Consider the following 26,664-nt stretch of genomic DNA (forward strand, 5'->3'; position numbering starts at 1 on the left):
TAAGGTCTGGGATGATAGAACCCGTGTACCAATAAATGATACGTAGGGCTACTGATTATATTGAGCCAAGATCAGGCAAGGCTCAGAACGATGCTTTGCATAGGATTTTTTATAAAAATATGGCTTGCTTTTTTTTTTATTGTTATTACAGATACTCTATATAAATGATTATTAGATTTGGCGATCTTTTGCTTGGAAAAAAAAATCGCTTCCTAGACTAGTAAGCTTTTCGATTCGATTACAATGCCATAGAACCATCAGATTCTTACTGGTGCTTCAGAGCGAATATCGCGAACTAGATGCACGAAATCGATGAAGTCCCGCGAGTCACGCGGAGCTCCATGGTCAGGCCACGTAGTGTATTGAAGGTGTTTAACTAGGCGTTCTTCATTACTGGCTTCGCAACGAAGCCTGAACTGCCGAGTTATCCAGGCAGATCCCTGGGTTTTACCGGTCTGCCATACGTCCCATCCGCGAAGGCAATTCACCCTCAAAGGAGTGTCCTGATCAGGCCAGTACTTGTGACACTTTGGGGTGTTTCCCTCCTGTAGTGGGGTAAGCATGACAATCAACTGACAACCTTGTTCCAAAACCATCTGCCAAAAATCCTCGACTGTCGTCGACCTCGGACCCTGGGTTGCAATATAACGATTAATTACCTGTGTCCCCGGGATAGACATCTGTAAAGCAACCCATTAAATGAAAATTACCTCTTCAGAAACCCTTATCTTCTCTTTTCGACTTGATTCTATCACATACTGAAATTATATCAATATAAGTAAATGGAGAGCTTGTTATCTGCAAAATTTACCCACATACCAAGCGAGTTGATGTATCGACTTGAATAACAAAAACAGGCGTAATAGTATTGTAATCATAAATAGGTGTTTCTTCATTTAAAAACCTACACAGGTAACATGCCATCCGCATCCTATGTATGTCCATCAAGTAAACTTAAGTTCGTCCATTCAGTGAGCAATACACCGCTGGTACACAGGTACGTATCTATAGCCCTGACTACGAGAAGATCTAATGGCGATTCGTTTTTAGATTAAAAGAAGCTACGTACGTTTACGTAGTTGGCATTGATGTAATCGCTTTGTCCGTTGAATTCTGTTGGTGTAAGAATTACACGTGTAGAATCGTCTGCAATATGGTTAGCGGGTGTGTAAAAATTCGACAAAATCCTGATAGGGAAGAGATCGAAGACAAATGATTTTTTTGCCTAAAGTATTTCCACTCGTTGCGTCAGATAATAATACTCTGCCCCAACGAAGCACTGTGAAAGAATTTCTACGGCTAGCGCCATAGGAGAGAATCAAAGAAGCCAAGAGAAACACGACGTTTTCGAATCCGTTATAGATGCTAGTCATATGGCTATCGTTCCGATGACCACTAGAAAACAACTTACAAGCACTGATGTCACTATAACGATTCTTTTTGGGGTTTGCCAGAGACGCCTTGATCGTGCAGCCGGGATACGATCTAGGAACTCGATAATACATCGCCCTAAGGGTTTGCCTTTCTACCACACCTTGTAACTTCGCCATTGATAATTCGAGGCTACGACCCTGATCTAAAATTGAAATAGTCAATAGAATTATTCATTTTGTGATAACAGGTGAAAAATGAAAATATGACTATCTGTTAGTTCTAAAGAGTCGGATTTAGGTCTGCATCGTTTTGACATTAAATTCAAACGAAATTTCCACTTACACGGAAGCACGACAAGAGTAACTTCAGCCCGCTGGACACAGATATTAGATAATTGCTGCACCACCTGTATTAGAAGGAAATAACAAAGAAACGCTTAAGTTGTATAGCTCGTTACACGAACAATGATAATAATAATACCTTCTCTTCAAATTCTGCTAATTAGATCTGTTAACAAAGGGTCAACTTCATTGTATTTGTATCAATTTACAATTTAGAGCTGTTTATCTCAATGGGTGCCAAGAATGTACATACGCCGCTACCGTACCGACAGTTAAGCAAGTCTGATTCAAGCAACTCCTTTTTCACAGCGGAGGAGAACTGTATTCTGTCTTCGACACCACCATCTTGGCCTCGACACGTCACGTATCATCGCGCAAACAAGCTCACCTAGACACGATTATTACCAAACGAAAAAAATTTCACCAAGAAATAAAAACTTCCTACTTGACTGGTCCGATCATAGCATCATCGATGCCAATGGTCTGACTAACGTCAGGAACAACGAAAAGGGTAAGGAATCTGCGTCTGTCAGGCGAACGCGAATCGCATGTCGGCGGTGCTGATGGATGGCGCCGGCCGTTTAATAATTTGGCCATTAGTTTATGTCTGCTAGCTTCGCGTGGAGTGTGGAAGATTCCATACGCCGCCAGTGGAAACGGCTCTTCAGTAGCATCCTCCGAGCATTTCGTCACGATTGGTTCGGATGTACTGCGTTGCGCTTTCATCACGTAGTCTTAATGATTGTTTTACAGGTAGATGCTACGATGACTCACGATGGAAATAAAAACGACAGACGAGGCTACCGATAAGCCGACCGCAGTGACGGCGACGGCCAAGGAATAAGACGACGAGGCCGGCGCCCGTACATTCGAGCGCGATCTTGCAGCAGTAGTACGCGCAAAACGGGATTCAGTCAATGATGATGTCGCTCAATGCGGCGGGAGGGCGTACGGCAAAGAGCGAAGCAATAGAAAAATCAATGGTGCGGCAATGGCAGCTACGGATGAAAAAAACTGGGCGAGGAACAGCCCCGGTCACGGGGCATATTCAAAGATGTGCGCAATTGCGACCGTAAAAAACTTAGTCCACATTTTTCTGTTGACCTAAAAGTGGCCTTACTCATAACGGGAAGCGCACATGTGTATGCAAGACCAACGGGTCGATACTCGAATATGAACCTTTGAGGTCATATTATTTCTTGTTTTATTATTATTATTATTATTATTCCTGAAACACTGCATATATTGAAAAAGATAGGCTTCTAGGTTTTGTAAAAGGCGAATACCTTCGAAAAACCTTCGTTTCTAATAAAGCGAACTTTCTAAATATCAATTCAACCAACTCAAAAAAACATTTTTGATTTTGGACTATTGTCTTTAGAGTAGAAAAAATAAAGGTTTTTAAAGATGTTTGATTCGAGTAACATGTCTCTATCGTTTCATACCTGTTGATGGTCAAGACCCTGCAATTGTACGCCATCAAGACTCCAAAGAAGGTCACCTTCCTTGATACGACCATGTGCAGGCGACGTCTCTTCGACGCTAACAACAGCTACAGGAAACTCTGTATCGAAACCCCCAGAGACCTTCATACCGAGTGACCTGTAAACAGAGAAGAATAAGTAAATGACAGACTATTTGTACATGTGAAAAAAATCTACAGGTACCTGATACACATCCTAATGAACTACCTAATGAAGGCGTATCCATAATTATAGCTATTTCGCTCAGGCAGGACCACTTCCAGTATAAGAAAAGTCAACTCCCTACAGTTTTGCTTGTAATTTCCTTACTGTAGTTCAATTAGTTCATCAGATCTCATACATCTTTTGATGCATTTCTGGTCCCACTCGAGAAGAAGTATTCTCTGATACAAGCATCCATAATTCTTGAATCACGGTTCGAATTGAAGAAAAAATCCAACAGAAGCGGTTATCATTCAAAATATAATTCTCATTATGGAAAAAATTTACGTTCGGAAGATTTCATCGAGATCTTCCGCCTGTGGTACTTGAAAGCAAATCTTCCAATTTATATACCTAGATAAAAACAGCAGTTTAAAAAACAATAATTGATGGCGGCATGTTATAGTTAGAAATTCACGAAGTACCTAATGAAATCAGTGGACAAGAAGGCAATATTATCATTATGAAATTCCATTATGTTTTTGTGACATTTTATCATTATGACAGGTCATAAAGTTCAACTTCAACCACTAAAGCTTACGAAAGATTCGTAAAATTCGGTTCGTAAAAATCGGTAAAATATTAGGTGTGTTTTACTTGATACAAAATCAACTATTTCCAAAAGCAGAATTTTATAATATTAATGTTGTAGGAATACCTGAACAAACGGGTAAATTGGGGTGAAGTCAAATGGAAATTTTCTCCTACGCAGCGACTCATGTTGTAGAAAGTCCGTGAAAGAATCATTAAAAACTACTTTCTTAAAAAGTCGTTCCTTAATGATTGCGTGTGATAGCATTAGTTATTAAACAATTTCGACCTCTAATTAGAAGAACAACGCTATCTGCGGTAGTTATTATCTATTCTAAGAAAATGAGACGTGAACGAAATGATTAATATATTTTAGGCAGTTTTGATCCGATCCACAGGCCCGTTTTATTACCTTGCTAATAAAATCACCATTAAACTAATTTCACTATGAAACAAACATAAATAAATAATTGTAAAGTAAATCGTTTATGTCGGCAGAAAATTTTTTTAGAAAATTGTTTTTCTTTACGTTTTAATTGCAATTTTTCTCCTTGTTACTAAAATACAATCCTTCTTCTGAGCGTCTATCAGACACGCTCTGACAATTGATCTAATTGTGCGGAAGTTATGAATCACGAGGTGCATATACAGCATTATAGCGACGGCTGTCTATCAATAAACGATGATTTCTTGTCTTACTGCACCGTAATATATATTTAAAGATCTGCCCTTTTTAAAACAGGACGTTATATATTATTCGATTTATGGGGACCACTAAAAACAGTAGTACTCACCGGGGACTATGAAATCCAAAACTGAACGTGTGCGTCCGTAAAGGAGATCGTTGAGAGGTGACTCTGGGTACAAGAATCGAGCTCGGCGATGGCTGAAATTGCAAAATCATGACAGATTTATGTTCGGAGGGTGACCACAAACGGCGTCCTTCAAATGATCTATTACCGTCTATTAAAACATCTATGAAACACACTATTGACTTAAAGAATTCGTGTATAGACGAATCAATGTAATATCATCTATGGTTGCTCGCCTTTAGACTCGCCCGTATACCGAAGCACTGAATGATCAAGTATATACCATCGTTTGTCCTTTTTGATTAAACACTGGAACACTTCTAAGGTTTAATTGACTGAGTCGGCATCTGACCATAGTGTAATCGGAAATTCTGCCTGCGCCCTAGTATTTTTGGACGCATCTTCTTTAATTCCTTTTTTGTAAATTCTTGTATTGCACACATACATGCGTATACGTACGTCTCTGTGCACGATTGTACGCAGCTGTGGGTTGTTGGATATTTTTCATGGATAACCTTTCTCTATTGCTCAATCTGTCTCCTGATAAGTTGCCATGCTTTCTGTCTCGCAAGGTTACCTCATTTGAACCGTCTTATACAGATGACGTCGACAACAGTGTTCGCTACAATTATCTGTTGTTCTATCTTTGACTTGTACACAGAACAAACGACTTGAACGCGGCTCCTTATTTCCTCAATAAGCAAATCGACCAATGTCCTCAGCCACTTGGACCTTGGGTCTCGAAGACATAAAATTACGTTGTTATGGCTTTATCGATACCTTCGTTAATAATTATTTCTACCTAGCAATAGCACGGACTCCAAGTCGGCCCACATCTGTATTGTTGGCTGGTGTTGTTTTTCTAGCCAACCTTAAGTATAACTTCGTTTTCTTAAGAGTATATCTGCGGGTATTTCACTGCAACGAAAATCTTCTGTGCTATTATTGGGTGACGATTTATTAAGCGATGGCTCAATCTTCATACGTAGCTACAGCATGTGACATATCACACGTACCAACAGCACAAAAGTGGTTTACAAAACAAATCCTTTTTTCTATTGGCAAGCCGACTTCATAGCCGACAGATCGCATAGTGCTTAATGTCCATTTAGCACGCATAATGCTAACGATATAACGACGCTGACAATAAATTAAATCAGTAGTTTTTTAAGCACCATTTTACAACAATGTCCGACGTTGCAGCAAATTTGATGAGCCTGTCGTATGTATTTAAGTGGCCTATCGTTAAATTCTAACGGTGCCCGTCTCTTATGTGTAGTAATCTTTCGTTGGGGTTATTTCTACTAAATATGTTGTAGTATATGAATATGTCCTTGAAGGAATACTGGCCGACGCTAAAAATACGTATTGCACTTAAGCTAATAATCGTTTTACGGATTTTTCCGTCACTGGATAGATCATCGAAGAACGGGCACTTTACCAACTAAATGCTATTAATTAGCGTATTTATAGCCAAGACATGCTATCTCGTTCCCTGCGCTCATCCATCGTGGAACGCAGCAAAATATAGTAAAACGATGATCTACAGGGGAGTAACGTGGTCCGGGACAGAATTAAGCACAGAGCACGCTATTATTAGCCTATTTAACACCCCCCCCCCCCCCCGCCCCCGAATCGCCTGACAAGTATGCGCAACGGTTTTGCAATGAGTGATTGTTTTTAAATTACGATGCTGCATTTTTTTTAAATGAGTTTGTTGAAAATGACACGAATAACGAAAATAACGCTTATGTTAACCGAAATTGACTAGGCCGTGCCTTCATGTGCTCGATATGGTGATAACATAAAGCTGTAGAACCGTGTAGCTTTTCTTTTTCTTTTAACATTAACAGTAAACTCCAACTGTAGAGATCGTCGCCTTTAAAACCACAGAGCTGCTTTGATAATAACTAGATTAACGTTCTTCTTAATTACGATGCACGGTATTTAGCTCGTATGAGCTAGTTCTGTAATGATACCAATCTATGTCTTAATACTATCAACTGTATTGTTAAAGTTATAGTACTATTATTACTGATATCGTCCTTCACTGTCGACACGGTTCCAAGCTATGGGAGATGAGCATGCTTAAGAGACGAAAACTCATCTATTCTTCATGGAAAACCGTGGCCTAAAAGAGTAATTTACCACTTATCATTAACGAAAAAAAAAAAATAGATTCACATCTTTCCAGCAGTTGTGTTCCTTTTTCCTGCGACGTCTCCCCATTTAATGTCTACTGTGCGATAAAATAATACTTGGACCAACCGACGGGCAAATGGAAAAGGTGCTCAAATGACATCAGAGGCCACAGAATTGATAGCCTCGATGTTGACGCCAACCTATTATTACGCTGCCGTAACGAAGAGGCGATATGTCCTATCGCCCACAAGCTTAACTGCATAGCAGGATCTGATCAATGGTGTCGATGGCGTCTTTAACAAAAAAAAATGGCCCTGTCCTGCCATTGTGGTTACAGGCTCACATTCGTGCCATCTGTGACACTGATAACGCTAGAACTTTAAAACGACAGGTAGCGACGACAGCACGCGCAATACCGGCATCAAAAGTAAGCATAATCTTCCCAATTTTTCGCGGGCTTCCGTGACGACAACAATATTGTCACCCAGAGCAGCTGTAAAAAATAACAGCCCGGGAAAAATTTAACCCAAATATGAACTGTTTGTTCGATCGATCAGCCATAGGAAACTTATTCATCTGATAATAATGACAAACGAAAATGATACTTTTGAGTAAATATAAGTAGCTTAAATATGAACGTAACGGCAACCACAATGATAGCACAAAACGCACCCTGTTATATTTCTCTGTTGCTATTAACTCTCGCACCTACAGCACACGGATAGATCCATATAAGCCAACTTTAATGTTTTTCTCATCTATGTTATTACCATTATATATATATGTATGTATATATTATATATATGAAGACGCTGGTGACCCGGACCGACATTACACTATACGTATTGTTATACGTAAAATATAATTATAATACAAATGGTCACTTCCAAGTTTCGAACGGGACGCACAACGATCACGCATCACGCTTACATACGTCGGCCGACATTATCGTTATTTTTATTTGTAGGTTGCCTAAAACGAGACACTGCAAGATGCTGAACGAACAAATAACAATAAATATGAAAGAAATGGTGTACGTTTTGAAAAAAAAATGCTACATAAAGTTTAATGCTGAAAGTTATATATATATATATACAAAAGAAATAAACTACCCGCCAATATGTTCTATTTTTTACTTTTTTTTTTTAAATTTTATCTATACTTTCCCGAATGGCTCCCTACAGCAAAGTATACAATTATAAATCTTACTTACAGAAAATAATTTTAGGGTACGCACGCATTGATTACGTTACGCTATTATAAGCGAATATCGCGAACTTTGAAACTGAGTAACTTTTAAACTAGCTGGACTAGAATGATGATTTGCGTTAGAGATACTCTTCTTCATTTTATATACCTATCCCAGAGTTCTGACAGCTTCTAAATAGCCATACACCCACCGTTCGCACTCCCATATCATATCTATGGTTGTCCATCTGTGGCTTTTCGAAGTAAATCGATATGTTGGCCCACTAGTCGCCGTTTCGGGTCAAGGAAAGTACGGGATTGAGATCAGGAGGAAAAACGAATTGGAGTCAAAGTTTAATTGTATTTTCCTTAATCCAGGAAGTAGTTGAAGCATGAATATGAAATCCGGTATTGTCATCAAGTAACTATACTTCATAGTTTCGACTATTGTGGCAGCGGGTCACGAGTCTCCTAGGGATGGACATTGAAGTAGCGCACTACCTTCATTGCTTCATTTTCGGTGATCTAGCAAAAGCCTCTGATATCCAATGTAAAAACTGTTATACTCAAGCCAGGACCTACTCGACGCTGGTACCAAACTCGATTTCATCTGCATACGACCCCATTCTCTAGCCTGATATCTCTTCTATTAGCGGTAGAGATTGAACCCTGCCTCGTTAATATGGCGACCGGGTTTTTTTTTGTATTGATTTAAATTGGAGCACCTGATGTATCTCTAAGAGGCCTAGAGTCAACCCATGGACAATAGGATTTCTACTCAGGTTCCGCATTTTGAATTACCTGAATAATATTTCTATACCACGTCACATATGAAATGCTAGTTGTGACCGATAGAGTTTTAAGCGACAAGCTCTGCTTTCGTGAAAGGCTGCCTTGATCGCCTGTGGTCATCTCCTCGCTGGTCTTCACTATCCCAATTACTGTTCTTGCGACATTTACGTGCTGTGTTTCCGGCCTTCTTGCATAACGTCTCCATCAATATTTGAGTAATTTCCATTGCGCTGTAGCCTTCCAGGAACAAGAAGATGGCCACTGAGCTTTTATTTTCAAGGTTGCCGAACTCTTCCGAACTAACTCAACGGGTTTTCTCTTGCAAGTCTTTAGAAGACTGGAATATTTACCCATTTCATTTGGTGTTCTTTTTGACTAGTATATCATTAAACCTTTAATTTACTGTCGACATAGACGTTTCTAATTAAACTTCATTGTTAAGTTTACTGTTTTATTCTGCGTAAATGCTAATGTAACTCGTATATCCGTTCTGGTTCATGAGATTTAAGGCATAATGCCCATTCGTGTAATTGGTTCACACTTCACCTGCTGGATATTTACAACTTATTTACCTTACCGTCTATCAATTATTTATAATTGTGTAATAATAATGGTCACACCACGACAGCTGTTTCAAAAGCGATTTCTTTTGCAATATATAGGCGTTGTAAATATTCAACGCAGTAAAATGACAGACAAAAGTGTTTGAAGCACGAGATGGCAATAAGTAAATATCATTACAAATAATGGTATGAATTTGTTTAGTAATCATTAAATTGACCAGTGTTCGGTGTTTGGTCAGTTTCTACTAGGGCTACGATAGGGAGGACCGTTCAGTTTAACATGCAGAAATTTTCATGTCTGCCTAAATTAGAAATTATTTAATGCGTATAATGTAAAATCAAGTTTCAGGCAGAATCTAGCATAGCTGCATTGCCCGCTGGCTAATAATTTTGAATGTGGCGCTTTTCGTCAGTCATTACTTTTTAGTGGACAACATTGGTTGAGTAATTCAGACCTTCCGAGGAGCGCCATCGTTCGAGATACGCTATGTAACTTGACAAGTGGAATCGTCCAAGGATCCATTCTAAATTAACTTGCTATCTAATTTTCTTTATGATTTTCTCGATTTCTTGTCATTTATAATAATATTATTATTATTATCACTACTCAAGTCGACGTTCAATAGATAGCGCAGCTATGTTTTTTTGTTAGGCAGCTTTCCGTATAGCGTCAGGGCATATTTCACCGAGTTGGTAGGGAAAAACATGGATAACTTAAAGCCAAGCTAACCGAACCGTAGGAAGAATAAGGGAAACATTTCTTCCGAGGTGAAAGCGAACACTATTTAAATGTGCGTCTACTCATAACAATCACTGCTGCCATCAGAACGACGTTTTGCGCATCGTGGTTTGTCACACCCAAATTGAATATAACAGATCTTCTATTTCGCCGCAAAAGATCACAACACTGCATACGCTGATAGCGGCATCATTATTCAGCGAGACAAAATTCTTCAATATATCTTCCTTGTACTATTGTGATATATTATGATAGTCTCTTACTGACTACCCCACATGGCGAAAACGGAGAGGAAGCAGATTCAAAGCTTGAACGCGTCCATGTTTAGCCAAGACCCAGAGCTAATAGCCATGGAAGAAAAAATCTATTTGACGTTCATGCTTAATGGGGCCGTAGATATTGCTTACGTCATTTTTTGTCTTTTTAGGTAAACTAAATGAACTTTATGGCCTCGATGGAAGTTTAGTTATAGATGTTGATTTGATCACACCGGATTTATTTATTTATTACTATGTGATGCGTTATCTGTACTGTAAACCGTGCGTAAGTATTTACATCTTAGCAGAGGTTTATGTTCATATAATGCGGTTTCACCTATTGTTATTATTAGCAGTCCTACAGGAAATTGTCTGCGGTAACATCGTGCTTTCTGAGACTACATAGCATTGAAGAGCTACGCCCGCCAAAGTACGATAAGGCATCTATTAACTGCTTCAAGGGTTACGGCCGCTGTTGCTGTCGTTAGGCGTTGTCCCAGACTAGTCGGCTGATGGCTCCTCCCAGCACGAAACGAATCGACTTCTGGACCTTTCGGCCAGATTTCGGGACCTGAAATTTTCCGACTCGGACGACCTCATGTCACCATTGCCCCATCACGGGAATGAACGTGACATCCAAGCAGATCGAAATATCTATGTCTGTGTCTCCCTTTCAATTAATCAACGCGTCACAGAAATCGTCGTCACACATGGTCGAAGTAGCTATTTCTATTGTCATTGCGTAGCCATTATATTTGGTTTGACATGTTTCCCTCAAATCGGAGACGTTTTTGTCATACTTCCCTGTTTGTTGGGTCACCTGCAGGGCTAAGTGTTCATTTGTCGTGTTCATTTAATTGGCACAGTCGCTAAGGACTGTTGCCGTTGACATTGTCAGGGGTCATTTGTGGCTTCATGGTTTGTCGGCAGTGATTTGTCGTATCTCTGGCTCGCGGTGTCGGTTGGCTCCCAGTTTCGCTATCACTGGGATACGGCAATCGAATAGACTTTTTCTCCTCGCTTACCTGTATCCACTAATGCGAGACGCTGAAAAATAGCACAAAGGCTGGCATAGGATGTATTAAATGTAGTCAGTAATGATCTATTAAGCTGGTACCAAGCTGCACAACTTTATGCTAAACTCAAGCGAATGAAAACAGCACGCGATATTTAGAAGTTATTTCTTAACTTCTAAATATAGCGGGAGCCACGTTTCTTATGGCTCGAAACTGCAAATTCAGTGGCCATAGTAATGGGTCTAAATACACACGCACTAATGATAAACAATAACGAAAAACCGATAACAAACATCAACGTGTTTCATACAACAACATGAGCAACTGCTGCAACTTCAACCAAAGTGACGCTTCTCGAAACTGTCGAGGGGAGGCCTCCCTAGGAAATTTCAACCGATCGGGATCATTCAGAGGACATTTCGTTGGTCCATTGTTCAGCATCATATTTTCGTGGAACAGTGGTCATTTCTGGTAGTTCCTAGCTCTTTGGGGTTGATGATAAAGCCAATTTAGCATCGTCTCGGTCACATACATTTCATCAAGCGGCAGCTATGCCGAGAGGCTGAAATGCTGACCACATGATTAGAGGCGCCTACCTGAAGGCCAAACGGATAATAGGTACAAAAATGACAATCATGACAGCAGTGAATACAGTTTTTCATCGAAGAGCCAAAAATACGCCAGGAAACTGGCGCATATCAAAATAATACCGGAGCATATCTTTCCCTGCGTTGTCATAATGCTGATTGCCGACGTACTCGGCGTCTCTGGGCGCAGCGTTGGTAGTAATAACTATCATACATCTTCACCAACATAGCAAATTCACAGTTCATCAGATAGGTCTAGTTCGCCGTTAAATGTCACGAAAAACAGCACGAAAAACGCACTCACGGCTACGAAAAAGCGAACGCTCGTGTTCCTCACATGCAAATACAGAGGTATACACATGTATTTCATACGCATATATACGTACAAACACGCATTCATGCAATCACAGATCCCGATGTGTATTCGATCATAGGGGCATCGCCTTTCTTCTGGAACGTCAGTTAGATCTAGGCCGTACTGGGCGGAGGGCTCCTAGTAATGGAACAAGTAGCAAGTGTCGCTGCGGCCATCAGCTCCACCAAATTCACTATTAGCCACCAGGACCGTCAATATTGCCCCCATGATAGTTTAGAAACGGGTAGATTTATTTCGTCCGCTATAATGACGATGCGACATCATTTAGCTGGGCTCCAAAGAAGCTGACATACAGACGTTGGGTTCCACCACAAAAGCAACCGGCCGCCGGCGGCAAAACTGTCCCACATATCGATAAATCCACCAGAACACCGAACGAGCGTGCAAGCGACTTGCCGTTATAGCTCCGCGGTGACCATAGCAATAGCATCAGCATCGGACAGAAGGCTAAGTTATCCAAAAAATCTACAATCGACCGTTTCGCCAATGCCGGTCGGTCTGTGTGTCAGTCCATTGGTAGACTGGCTAGTCAGCCTCCGGGTTTACGAATGATAATCCACTGCATTTACACCCGGGCACCGACCACTTCTGCAGCTGCTTCTGCTACGGAAACAGCTGTAGGGGGCCGAGCTGTCGAAACTGTTGTTTCTAATCAACTGATAGGCGAACACCTTCCGCCTTCGTTGTAAATGGCATCGTTGCCACTGCCGGCAATACGAGAAGCCGCTACAAAAACAGCAGCAATGGCTACCGCAGCTGCAGCTGGTGCTTCGGCCATTGGCTGTTCCCTGAGTTACCGCTTCTACAGACTAGCGATTTCTACGTCTAAAGAATTCGCGCATTTAACAGATCGATTTCGAACGACTGCGATGCTTTCCGGGAGGACTTAAGGCGACGACGGAAAGGCCACGCTGATACAAATAAAGAAACAAAAACTAAAATGTTTTAAACCGGTGAATGTCGAGTTCTGCTAGCTAGAAGTGATCGGCGCTAGACTTAGATAGATAAAGTATAATCATTACCGAGTGCTAAGGATATACTCTAATAACGCTAAAGGTCGTAGAAAGGTGTGGCCGTCAAGCATTTGTTGTAGTATTTAACAAAAGTGAAATGCAAATTAAAAGTCAAAGATTATACAAGTGATTCGATATAGCCAAACAAGTTCCAATAGCTATTTTCATATAATGCTTGTTTAATTTTTACGCTCTATTCATATCGTAAGTTGGTCGTCCGCACATACATCAGAAGGAGCTGTTGATGTTGATGAGGGCCATGACCAGTAGATGTGGTACAGTGTATCCTAAACTGGGCTTTGTTCTTTCCCTTTCCTGACCCTGATCACATTGTCTACACTAGAGCCTTATAAGGGAGACGCGTATGTATGTCAACAAAGCATTACTATTCAATTAAAAATATCACCGTTCGTAGCTGCGTCCGTAAAATGGCTCACGATATATTTAAGCAGCATCAGTGTTTCGGCACATAAGATCGACCCCGAAAGCCAAGCTCGTATTACACTTTAAGATAATTTGTCGCTGTTTAAAATTAACCAAAACAAACGTGTTCTAATTAAACTTGCCGTCAACCGACGTTCTTAATGTATTATTGATCAAATAGTTTCTGATCAACATCTTCATCTATGGCTCAATGAATACATACATGTAAAATCAGCTATTCACATACTGATGTGAAACTAACATCGGTACACATTTGACTGTATGAACCCCGAGATAGCCAGGGCGGGATTTTTGAAAAAGGACTAAGGCCGGAATCGTGTTTCTGAACAACTATATAATACGGATTTTGAATTGTCGTACCGATAAAGCCTTGCAATCATCCTTCCGCAAGAGACGTAAGTTCAGTAACCTCCTGTTTGGCAATGAGCTTTTTGCCAGTTGCCACTTACAGCGGCGTCAATACTTTGACACAAGATAACTTGCACGCCCGGCCTTAGCGACTACATTGAGCTGACATGGATTGTCGTTACATAGTCGCGATCATTACTCTTCACGAATCTTATTAGGGCTGGGATGGACATTTTCAGTGCGGCGGAATGTTTGGCGTTCATGTTTGTGGATAACTATTGTCAACAATAAAGTTCACTTGAAGATGCTCTTCAGTTGGAGACTTACTCATGTTATGATCTAAGAAAGTGCACAGCAATCGCAGCGTGCCCTGAATGCAGCCCGTAAGCTAACAGAGACGCACACACAGCCAGCCATGTGATTGTACCGCTAAAGGAACCGCAGCCAATATTGTACAGGCCACTAGAATATTCCTTCAGATGCCTTGGAAGACGATCTACTTCCATCTAGAATAGAAGGCAAAAGGGGTCCTTGTTTGCGATCGTTATATAAAGACCGACCGGCGAAGGCGGCCGCCGCCGCCGCCGCCGCCGCCGCCGCCGCCGCAGCCACGACGTTAACCAAACGCCGTTACCGAACGATCCACCGCTCAGAGCGTGACCTGCGTTGAGTCCGTGTAACTGTTTGGCTATATTGGCGCCGTCCTATGTATCCGTGACATCAACCTGAGCGGGGCTCGTCTGAATCTTGTTTATCCGCATCACGTCAACAGCTTGCCATTGACAATTTTTCCAAAACGGCGAGCGAGCTTAAGGATTATCGCTTAATTACCTCGACTTTCGATCAAGTTATGGGTGCCCTCTGGTGTCATTTGTTTTCATCTCTTTGATCCGAATTGGAGTGTATTTGTACGTGTATCTTGTGTTTCCCCGCTAGCTTTCGCATTCTGTATAAAAAATCGAAGCTTATATGATATCTAAGTATGAAATGATTGCCGTGCATTCGAATAGATACTGAAGCGAAGACCTGCACCTTAGCCAGGGTCAAAAAGTGAAGTTTCATTGGCACAAATCGTCCACTTATGATATCGATGCACAAAGCAGTCGCGTGTACAAGAGAACAATAGCGTAGAGTATATTTTTGGAAATTAATTAAGAATTTTAAGCTACTAGCGGTAGCAGACAGCACATTGGTGATCTGGCCGCCATGGAGAGGCAATACAATCGTATTGCGAGCTTGAGACCGAGATGGACGTCCAGAAGTCTTGACGCTATCTAAATTCGAATATCGATCGAGATCGAACAACGACAAAAGAAAACTGTTTGTCTTCGGGCTCAGGAGGAATCAGTCAATCAGTTAATAGGTAACAGCATGTGAAAACGATTTTATTCCAAACGATCGATGAACATTCTGGCGAAATCTCCCGATGTCGTTACAATTAATAGTATTATAGTTGAAACGTTCATTTTAGCTGGAATTTGGCCCTGGAAGGCCACAGCAGTCAACCATGTGTAGCCACACGTTTAGCCGCTAGACGTATACGGTGCCTTCGACATTTCTAGTCGATTACCGTATTGACCGGCGTGCTAGACATAATGCTAGACTGTAATGGGTCACCTTAGTTTTTCTTTGTACTCTCTGTGTGTAGGATACTCTGTCCAGTAGGGTCCGGTAGAGCGCCAACATTGGATCCAGGCTAAAAAAAATATACCTCAAAGTTAAATTCAACTTTCCTACATATTTGCCTGTTTTGCTCGACGAATTGTTCGCCCGCCATCGACCTGTGTCCAATTTAGTTGGGGGCCGTCTGGCTTTGTCGCAGATGATCGACCTTTACTATATTTTCAACAATTTACTGGCCTTGTGGTTCCTGGTATAACTTGAAGCGTTCATCAACTGTGGTCGTATCAGTGAGTCTGTTCCGAAATGGTTCCGGATTCTCGGTCTGGTCATTGTTTTGCAATTCTGTACGTTCAGGTGTTTCATGTTTTACACATATAACGCAACGGGAAAGAAGAAGATAGTGGTGACGTGTTAGTTCTAGTCGGGTAAGACTTGAAGAGCCAAAATCAAACTCGGATCGAGCATTGAAACTGAGTGATCAAATTCATCGTTCTTTTTTTCGTCGAAAAGAATAGCATCGAATCACAATTTTAGCCGGTAAATCGATCGCGCGAAGTAACACCTGGACAGACACCCTCTTTTGGTTATAAATCTTATCGTATAGCGGTAGTGTCTGTGAGCAGTCGCAAGCAGCCTTTGGCCAGCAACGTCTTCCTGTGTAAACGGCGAGAAACGTTTACAATTAAATAGATAATAACTTTAACTAAGGTGACAGGTTGCATAGATGGCGTTACCTACTTTACTTACGAAGCTGTCCAAACAAGACATACGAGTTCTCGGTCTACCTGCCGATCATACCTGCGAATGGATGCGGCGATTGCTAGAAGTGTCAGCGGGAACAAGTCGCTTTGAGCACCACGAGCAAAGCCCGAGATGTAAATGCACAAGAAATAAGTTTAGTTAACTTCCCTTTATATATATATATATATATATATATATATCTAGCTATAACACCGTTGGTTGATTATAGACTTTCGTCACTCGATTCAGCTGGTCGACTAAACGTGATGACTCCAAGACTTATGACGCAAAGCGACCGTGATCCAGATAGAGAAAGGCAAATTTTCACGCAAAACATTTACCCTTAGTTTAAATGCAATCGGGGATAGTTGAATTTGTTTGGTTTTTCGGCTTTTATACTTGCCCTAAATTTGCCCTGGTTTAGGCCTTGGTTGTAGTTGATTAGAAGATAACGAGAAGAACCGATCGGTATAAAAACGTATTATCTAACTGGGAATTACAGAACGCACTTTAGAGATAGACAGCTACACGTTAATTCACAATACCGTCAGCAGCGACTATACGCGCTTACGTAACTGTCGTGAAAGCCGGTTGTTTTTTAGCTACCTTTGTTAATCAGAATGATAACGACAGAAAAGTCATGCTGCTTTTTACCTTAGCTACAGAGATGAATTACGCAACCTATAGTACAGTTCTGTTAGCTTTGGTAATTCGTCAAAAATTTATTATTATCCTATATCTTATATCGAAATCCCATAAGTACTGTAATATATGACTTTCCTTATTCAAACATAGGGTAACACATATGTGCAGCTGATAAGCCCTAAAACTCATGTTTGGTCGGTGTTTCCCAAGATATAAATTCAAATTCTAGCAATATCGGCGTAAACATTCCATCCATGCTAAGCTTAGACCCAGGCAATTTACCATCAATAATATAGCCAAAGTCAGCGAAGCACGTCGAACGATTAATAGTTCGCCTGTCTAGACGGAACACTGCTCTTCTCTCTCACGCATCGAAAGTCCTTTATGGCCTATTGTTTGAATTTCTCATTGAATTTGCTTTCTCGCTTCTCATTCAACTCCGAAATATGTCGAAGGTCCGCTTCATGTGGCAAGAACGTGTCCTTTCGAGAGTAACACACCTGGTTTCCTTTGTCAAATAGCGTCTACGTTGCCTAAAGCGACCGTCGCTGGTGATAGGCCTTGTGCTGCAATTCGATGATTAATTTAACGACAAGGTAAATGGTTTGTTTCAATACCTTACGGTCAGACGCACAACAATAAAGTAACGATTTACTGTTGTTACGACTCGACTGTTACAAAGAGCTCAAGTTCCACTGATATGAAGTTCTTTCCTAACTTCGTCGTTGGCCTGCTTTCGACCTGTTAATCTTCCAACAATGGCGAACGCGATGTAATCGCAGTTGAGGGTTGAACGCCATAATGGCGTTAATAGAGATACCGCAGTTATTTTTGCGAATTAATACAAAGGGAAAAGCTCTAGGCCGTAATTACTTCGAAGTATTGATCGGCGCTGATTACATTCGTATTAAAATCACAACGGTAACAGCGGCGATGCTTCATCAATCAGATAGAAAGTATACGTATGCAGGTAATATATCTATAATGTGTGTGTAAATATGGTCCGAGATACAATACGATAGTCTGATATTGGGTGGGTATTCGGACATCCTGCATTGCACCTGGGCTTCATTATTCACGGCATCTAAATAGGATTTATAGGTAGAACAAAACATGTTGGGTCAGTACGACATTACGAATAGAACCGACATAATTACAGTGAGGGTGTATTATCGAGATAATTTTGGTATAGTATTTTCCTGATATTATTTATATCACATTGTTTTGCATAACCGGTTTCACAAAAGCGGAGGACTAGAGTGAGGAATAGCTATGTGCTGTGACGCAGGCGGTACCACAATCGGGGATCTGTTTCTGTCCATATCGTTCGCATCTCAATCAGTTTACTATGCATGTCATACGTACGGTATGACGTACAATTGTGTGCCATTGTGTTATTCATCTTTGTTACCTCTATATGGACTCAATAAAAAAAAATTCTGGTATCAGTGAGCCGGAGTATTGTGCTTGATACCAAGCAAGCACACACACTTGATATTCTTTTACCAACAGCATATCTTTGATGCCTTCATCTATCGTATATATATTTTTCTTTAATTTGTAGATGTTCGAGACATCTAACGAAGTATAAGAAATCGGCCAAACCAAATAAGTAAGTAAATCTGTGTAGTGTGAAGTTCCAAACAAAACTGGCATAAATGTCGCCCTAATTATAAATTTGCTACCGTTTTTGAGTTTATAAAACGCAAGTCTGCTGCTATTGGCCTACTAGTGAAATACTCAGCTACGTTGAGGCACTAAAGCACTATGGCACTCCCACACATCATCGAGGTGGGCTGATAATAATCTATATATTTTTATTCGAGCTTCGACAAAGCTCGGTCAAGTATTTTATATCAGCAGGACGACGTATTAACACGCATAAATAAATGTACGTCGACGAAATCAGAAACGATAACAGAAGACGAAAACTATGTTAGTTAGTAGAATGACGATAATAACATCGGATCTTTTTTAATTATTATAGAGAAGGTTTTGCCTCGAATCTATTGCATGTATAAATTTGTATACATATATAATAGAAACAAATATAATTTATCGCTTGTATTTACGAATTGAACGATTTAAATTAAAGTTCTGCCACTCAATTCAAAATATAGGATATATATATATAAAGTCATTCAGTTATATGTAAAACTGTAGCGCTGCTAAAAAGTAGGGCTAGTCCGATAAGTCACGATCCAGATTATCCAGAACAAAAATCATCGCTTTATAATATATAGATACGTGTATATAGTAGACGACCGACCGTTTAGCAGCCCATTAAATAGTAGGTTAAAGACTCGAGCGGTCAGACCTTCGAAGATCACAGGTTCATTATAGTTGTCGAAATAGAAGAAGAGTCTAATCGGCCTCTTGCCAGGGTCTCTGAAGTTCCTCGAGGTGACAGAGGAAATGGTGCTACAATCGGCGAGACTTCTAACATACAAAAGACACACTTTTAGTATTACTTTACGGTAAAGGTGTGTTTTTAGGTTAGTGTGTTGTGCCAATATTGTCTAAGTAACGTCTACAGTTCGATCCGTCGAAAGATGGCAGCCAAATAATAAAACAATGCTGTTGTTGAATAAATTTCGGTTTTTTTCTAAAAATGCTATCTGTCAATATAAGTTTTTCCACTAACTATACATCTGCCATGCTATCATATAGACAGTGATTTTTCGATTTCATGATTTTGATCAAAGCTGGGTTTTGTCATTGTGCAGTATTAGGTTTATCTGTGTAAACTAGCTAACATCAGATAAATCTGAAAGGTACAACATAAAATCTAGTTATTTGACGGATTTTTATTTTCCCTTCATCGCGATTACATGCGTTGCTGTCTTGCAGTAGCTCACCATAAGCCTAGAAGAAAAAGCGTCGCCTATTACTTATTTACATAACTATCCATCTGTGCACCATTCAGACGATAAGTTTCTCCTGTGCTTTTGTCTTAGTAAGGTACACCATTATTTATTACGAGCTATCGATTGTTTACAAATCCATATTTTGCCCGTTGACAGTGACGTTGGCAGCAGCCGGTGTCAAAGTTTCAATATTCACCCAGAGTACTTACTGCAATAAAGTACTAAAAAGACATTTGCAGACACACGTGTAAGCTAGAAAAAGCCTATTTGATGAGCAAATGCCCTAAATTGGATGAAGACAAATGCGACGTCTGCACACAATCACCTGCGCTACCAATTTTAAACAATAGGGAGATAAAAGTACACAAGAACTACATATATTTAATTTTATTTGCGCTTTCCATTCTAGTTCCTTGGCCTCTTGGTCGTTGCCGCGTAACCTGCTCGTGGGGTTCGGGCTGCAACACGCTTATTCCCCCCTCCCCCCGCCTTCCACCTAAATGATTTGAAGCTCGGACGTATTGATTTAGCTCGACAATCGCGTTTCTCTTACTATCACCACCAATTTCAACGATTGCCGGCACTCATCATATTGCAATGTCACCGAGGCGCTATTTTTTTGTTTAACAAATGGCATCAGCAATAGCGAGCGTCACAGCGACCGTACGTAATGTTTCACGGGACTCTCCTTACCGTCGTCTTTTGAAGATCACTCTATCGAACCATTTTCGCCAATTCGGCTCGCTCGCTCGCTCGCTCACCCTTTTACGAAAATTCTTTTCTATACACACAAAAGCACGCATCCAAATATATCGATATATATAAGACACACATAGCTTTATAAGACGCTTACCAAACGCGTTCCTAACGCAGAAATATCAAACACGTATGCTTGCTTAAACAGCTTATTGAACGCACTCCGCGTGCTTTAATCTTGGCACGTATTACCACACATACTATGCTATAATATATTAATTACTAATGTATTCATCTAAAATTTTGATAGCAATAATAATTATTTTTTTCTTATTAATATTAAGATGCTACCTGCAAGACGGGATCTGAGGCCATCCCACGTTCACGTGGGAATATTCCGTGCCAACGCAAAGCGATCTCGACGAGGGCTGTATTAGACGGCCATCGAAACAGGCAATAAAAGGTAGACATGCTTCTTTGTGGCCATACGCATACGTGTCAAAAGCACACGCCCGACTAAGTAACGTATTTAACATAATGTATTGGCAAAACAACTCATACATTTACATTTGCTGTCTATGTGATTTCAACGCAATGCTTATTTCTCTCGGATCGAATATGCTGATAGTTACGGTCGCAGTGAACGGCGCCACATAAAAGGTAGCTGAATCCATAGTACTACAATAGGGAAGTACGAGTTTTAAGTGTAGTGTATACACATGTGCTTACAGGCGTACAGTACCGCCACATTAAACATAGGACGTACGTTCTATGTTTAATGTGGCGGTAGCTTCAGGCTATTGCAAGCCCGGGCGTCTTCAATGTTTAGCCGAAAATTATTGTTCAAATGTTCTTGTTCAAAGACGACTCTTGTAAACGATCGTGAAGTTTTTTAATCCCCCCAGAAGACATATTTAATGTCCACATAGCGGCATCCCTTAACTAGGGCTAGAACTTAACAAGGATAACATTTTGTAAATGACAGTATCCAATACCTCGATTTTAGGAGGTAACAAAATTACCGTAGATTTCCTTATTTATTTACACGTATTTTTGTGAGTACACCCAAGTCACGTTTAATAGTTCCAAATCACTACATCGTACGAGAACGGCTATGTGCCGCTGCGAGAGAAGAGACAATTGATGTCTTAGACGAAATAGTCAAGAAATTAAACAGATTTTATGCTATCTATGCTGCTCACTAATACAAAATTCACAAAATGAAAATCGGTCGATGGATCCAGAAGGAACAAAAGGCCAATGACATAGCATTTACTGTAGGATTAGCAAGGTAAGCGCGACCGCGATAACCTCTATATTTTCTATGTTATTATCCTCTTCAGCATTCCACTGTTGTATTATAATTATAGCTTAGCATTTAATTATCTGATGGGTGCTTTTGTCTACGCCAGCAGGAAAATATTCCCGTTAATGTCTTCGACGTACTAGTGAGCTGTTTTCCAAACTATACGAATGTCAAATCGTTCGATCTTAGCAGCTGTTCTACCATACCGGTGGATAGAGTAATACTTAGTTTCTTTTGGCGAACTCAACATCGTGGCTAGTAAGCTTATTACCGAGCAAACACCTTTGCAATAGGCCCGTGGCCGCCATCAGCCACAAAAATCCTATGCGTAAACAACGCCAGTCTGCTGGGAACTGGTTACATCCCCAGTTCGATTTCGACAAGAATACCGCGTCTACTACCGTCACACGAAGTTAAACCCGCCGTTTCTATCTGATTTCGGTGCGATAGATAAATCCTCCCTGTGTTCAAATGAATGCTACTAACCAGTGTGATATTTATCAGGGGATAAGGTTTTTTTTTCTCTGACAAGCAAAAAATATCACATAGGTAGTAAAGCTGCTGAATGGGCGATCCGTGCGCGCATCAAACGCCATCGAATCCGGTGGACGCCGTAGTGGTTTCCCAGAGACGTTTGCCTTACCCTGTGAAGAACTGGCAACGCGTTATTGACTGGGAAGTTGCAGGGTATCCCTGACACAGACAAGACGAAAAGGTATAGGATACAAGATGGGAGCATGATTGTAAAGAACATCACCTAATGTTGAATTTGCTTCAAACTGTCTTACATAGACATAAAAATGCTTTAAAAAGGCAATAGCTGAATTGAAAGAATTATTTCGAATGGAGGAAGAATAGTAAATGTATTATCGATATATTACTACAATCACGAACTAGGGTAGGAGTCCCTGGGATGCCACCCCTGGGAGAACATCGTATCAACTTTTTTGGGTTGTGTTTGTGATTTCGATCAGAATATGTTTAGCAATTCGAAATGTCCTCTGTTGTTAACAGGATATATTAAACTCAATAGGAAAATTAGTCAACCTCGCCGGGATCCAAAAATCTAGGAACAAATTGGCTAAAACAAGATCTGAACCAGTACTATAGCTGCTGAAAACAAGCAGCTTAAATCTGATAGTACGACCACACATTTACGTCTGGAATAGCTAGCCTATGTTATGCTGGGCCATTAAGCATCCGATGGTATTAAACTCCCGTTCCTCTTAACTAGCGTAGTATGTGTGTAGGGGACACGGAGGTTACGGACTATATTCTTGTGAACTTTTTCCATATTCCAAACGACAGATGCCTGGAAATAGTATCTTGATTGACTGCTACTTATATAACGCATACACCTCTGTAGTCAATATTTATAAAGCCAAAACCCTGTTTTGAAAATGACGCGTTATATAATGTCACTTAATTTGCAGCTAGAAATATTTATTGCAAACATGGCAATCATGGCAAAAGTAATGTGGGCATAGATTTCTAAGAAAATGCTTCAAGGGGAAGTGTTTTTAGCCAGATTAATGGTACATTTATGTTTTGCGTTCGAGTAGAGGTAATCTACTTGTTGACTGCCCCGAATGGAAAGTTCTCCTTGGAACAGTGTTATGTTTATTGCTCTTGCTTTATAGCCAGTTTTATATATATAGTACTGACTAGGTGGTTAGGATTGCCGTTCATTCTTTCTGTTTTTTTTTCTGGCGTCAAGTTTCTTTTTTTTTTTCCTGACATTAATAATGAGCTTCCTAAAAAAATTGCATATACATACTCTTGATAAATGAAGCGTTTAAGATCCAAATAGGGATGCTTACCTGGAAATAAACAAAAAAAAGAAGACAACGATTAATTAGTGCATTGTGCCTTCTAATCAAGATGAGGATAACAAGAGATAAGTTATAATGTAATTTTAACTAGGCTTATTAGAACACAGGTTCGTATTAGTAGTTTTGGCAGTTTATAGCTGTCGAGATATCTCTGGGCCAATAATTTTAGTACGAACTCTATTAAATGCAGATACATATACGAAGAGTGTTCGTTACGTAGTTATACTGCCCTTACTGTCAAACGGAGTCCAATGCTCGCTAGATAATGATCGCAATTTATCACAGACCTGTTCATCCCGGTTAGTTTGTTATTAGAAAGCAATTAACCAGCTTATAATGGTGTTGTTGGACTTGTTGGAGCATTTACGTCGACATTTTATAGCATCTCGTCAACATATCAGCCGTAGTCAATATCATCGGTATGGCCTTTTTATGTGATGACAATGTGGTGAAAAAGCCAAACGTACTCTATGCCAATTACTAACTCCAATCTCGATCAATTCACCCTTTAGTTTTAACTCTGGTCAGCGTACTTATTTTTCGAATGATAAAAATTGTGGCAGTATAGGGCCTTGACGAACGTAAATTCGTATCACAGAATGTGACATATTTAGGACGGGCCGGGGGGGGGGGGCGAGTGTTCCATTTCAGCGTCGACGGAAGATTATTACGTCTAATGCCATATTCAATAAATTACATTTTCATCGTTTCGGCATCGTGACAGCGAGGTGATCACATAGATGGAAAACGTCGAAGTAGTATTAGCAACTGTGGCTCCATTAGCAGCGGGAGCATTTATCAGTTACTCTCAACGACAGCTACGACGGCGGTTGAATAGGAACGATAGCAAACGATGACTAATAATAACGTTCTATACAACAGCATGAGCAGCGGTTAAGAAGTCTAGGCGACGAAGTCTACACAGGTTGATAGATCTCATATGCGTGGGCCGGCGACGTATTGCCACGCCGTAGGCCAAGTGAAGTGTTCCAGCTGACAACCAACCCAAAGGACGACCCTCGTAGATAACAACAGCTCTAGTCGCATTGACGTACGGACAGGTAATTATCGTTTAACATTAACGCTAGCAGCTGTAACAACGATACCAAACTTCAGTCTAGAACACGTCAGCCACAACAACAGCAGAGGATAAAAAGCCACATTTACCTCACGCCACCGCTGTGAACCATAGTACGAACCGCGTCCTTTCGTCGATGAAGAATGCTGCACTAGAAAAAGATTATAAACTCATCGGTCGGCGTCGTGCAGACGACAACGGTGATGGCAACGGTGGCCGAGCGTATCCAACCGCCTCGTAATGGGACCGGACCTGGCAAACGATTGATTGTAAGGCCAACGGCGAAGGGTTGAGTGTGTGCGTAATGTTTTAGACCGTACGCTATTAACCCTTTGAAAGATCCGCACCAGTTACAAGCGCCCACTCGTCAAGCTGCTTTTATTACCGCCGTACCGAAGTTATTGCGCTAATGGGGCTCAAACGAGACGCTGATCATCTTTTTTCGCATCAGGCGTTCATCTCTGCTGAAAGTTGTTGTTTTTGTTAGTCCCGTTATTTGTGCTGCTATTGGTGATGCTTGCAGCGACGGTGGCAACGTTGATCGTAAGCGGGAAGTTTGTTAGTCCAACTTCCATTCGCTAAAATGAAACAAATGGCTCGTTAAGAAAATATACATTGAGGCAGCGAGTGACAAAATGCGTAGCACATGTTGAACTACTACATGTGTACGGGTCAGGTTGTACCAGTATCGAACAATGAAATCAAGTTCTTTCTACACGGAGCGTAATAGACGCATGTGTAGAACCAGTTGGATCACAGGGCGATACAATCCGATGGAACGGCAGTGGCTCCCGAGGAATCTTGAATTGAAAGTCTTTTACGGATGTTATATGCGTGTGCGATTACAGGCATACATGTTCATATGGGCGATGCTCCTCGTGGGAAATCATCCGGATGATTTGGGCCAGTTACGTACACACTATATTATGAGTAGAAGTGGTCCACTACCCGTGATATTCACCATATTATTACGTCTATGATAATCGTTATCCTTATTGTCTAGCGTTGTTGTTTTAGCATATTTATTTATAATTGGCTTGCGACTGCGGCGGCAACGTCGTCGTCATCGTCGCCGTGGAAGACAGCGGCCCTAGAGAAAGGCGTCGATTTCAAATATCGCTACCGGCCATCGCGGCTAGAAATCGCACCTGTATTACTACAATATCAACAACGGCTACAGCGAGACCAAGCGCCCATGTCGGTTACATGCAAACTAACCTTCGACGTTACTATAAAAGTGAGTCTTAGCCTCTTGATAACCCTACGTCTGTCCGTTGGAGCGGCTATATGGCGACGAGCGGCCGTTGTGTGGCGTCCTATTGACAGATAACTGTCTACGATAACGAGTGCTGCTGCGGTTGCCGATATTGACAATGATGGTATCTGACCTTTCGATTTTCGGACTTCCTCCGTATCACGACGTAACATCGACGGCGCTCACCTTCCCTGGCGTCATAATGATATGGAGCAGTGACTCAGACCCTTTACTTGAGCCACGGCTTGCTCCTAAAGTCAGACATATACCATTAACCTTTAATAACAGTTATAACGTGAAGAAACATTGCCAATAGTTGCAAACTGGCTGACTTGATATAAATCACAGCGAATGCTTTTATAATAACATATATATATATACATTTTACATAGTAAAATGTATATATATATATG

The 26,664-nt window shown here is 40.8% G+C and overlaps 2 protein-coding genes across 11 annotated transcripts in view; both read right to left on the minus strand.

Moving 5' to 3' along the window:
- Positions 1-26,664, minus strand: part of LOC111269381 (tyrosine-protein phosphatase non-receptor type 4) — a 61,121-nt gene that overhangs the window by 1,239 nt on the left and 33,218 nt on the right. For all 3 annotated transcript variants that reach the window (XM_022848925.2, XM_022848924.2, XM_022848926.2), the window contains 6 exons: positions 4,726-4,817; positions 3,161-3,317; positions 1,717-1,780; positions 1,412-1,576; positions 1,070-1,146; positions 270-680 (listed from right to left, as the gene is read on the minus strand). In XM_022848925.2, coding sequence (XP_022704660.1) covers positions 270-680; positions 1,070-1,146; positions 1,412-1,576; positions 1,717-1,780; positions 3,161-3,317; positions 4,726-4,817 — 966 coding nt within the window. The remainder of the gene's footprint in view (positions 1-269; positions 681-1,069; positions 1,147-1,411; positions 1,577-1,716; positions 1,781-3,160; positions 3,318-4,725; positions 4,818-26,664) is intronic.
- LOC147752258 (uncharacterized) overlaps positions 17,230-26,664 on the minus strand; it is a 15,973-nt gene continuing 6,538 nt past the window's right edge. The window contains exons 3-4 of one of the 8 annotated variants that reach the window (XR_015314571.1): positions 26,215-26,502; positions 21,760-22,730 (exon numbers count right to left, since the gene is read on the minus strand). Coding sequence is in view for 6 of the 8 variants with exons in the window: in XM_086972078.1 (XP_086828204.1) it covers positions 22,587-22,740 (154 nt within the window). In the remaining 2 variants the exon portion in view is untranslated. Of the gene's footprint in view, positions 17,784-19,320; positions 19,657-19,837; positions 20,083-21,759; positions 22,780-23,863; positions 23,907-26,214; positions 26,503-26,664 lie in introns of those variants that run through there. The other 7 variants (XM_086972083.1, XM_086972079.1, XR_015314573.1 and 4 more) reach the window with 7 other exon arrangements.

Source organism: Varroa jacobsoni, unplaced genomic scaffold, assembly GCF_002532875.2.
Source record: "Varroa jacobsoni isolate VJ856 unplaced genomic scaffold, vjacob_1.0 scaffold_1383, whole genome shotgun sequence".
NCBI classification, from domain to species: domain Eukaryota; kingdom Metazoa; phylum Arthropoda; class Arachnida; order Mesostigmata; family Varroidae; genus Varroa; species Varroa jacobsoni.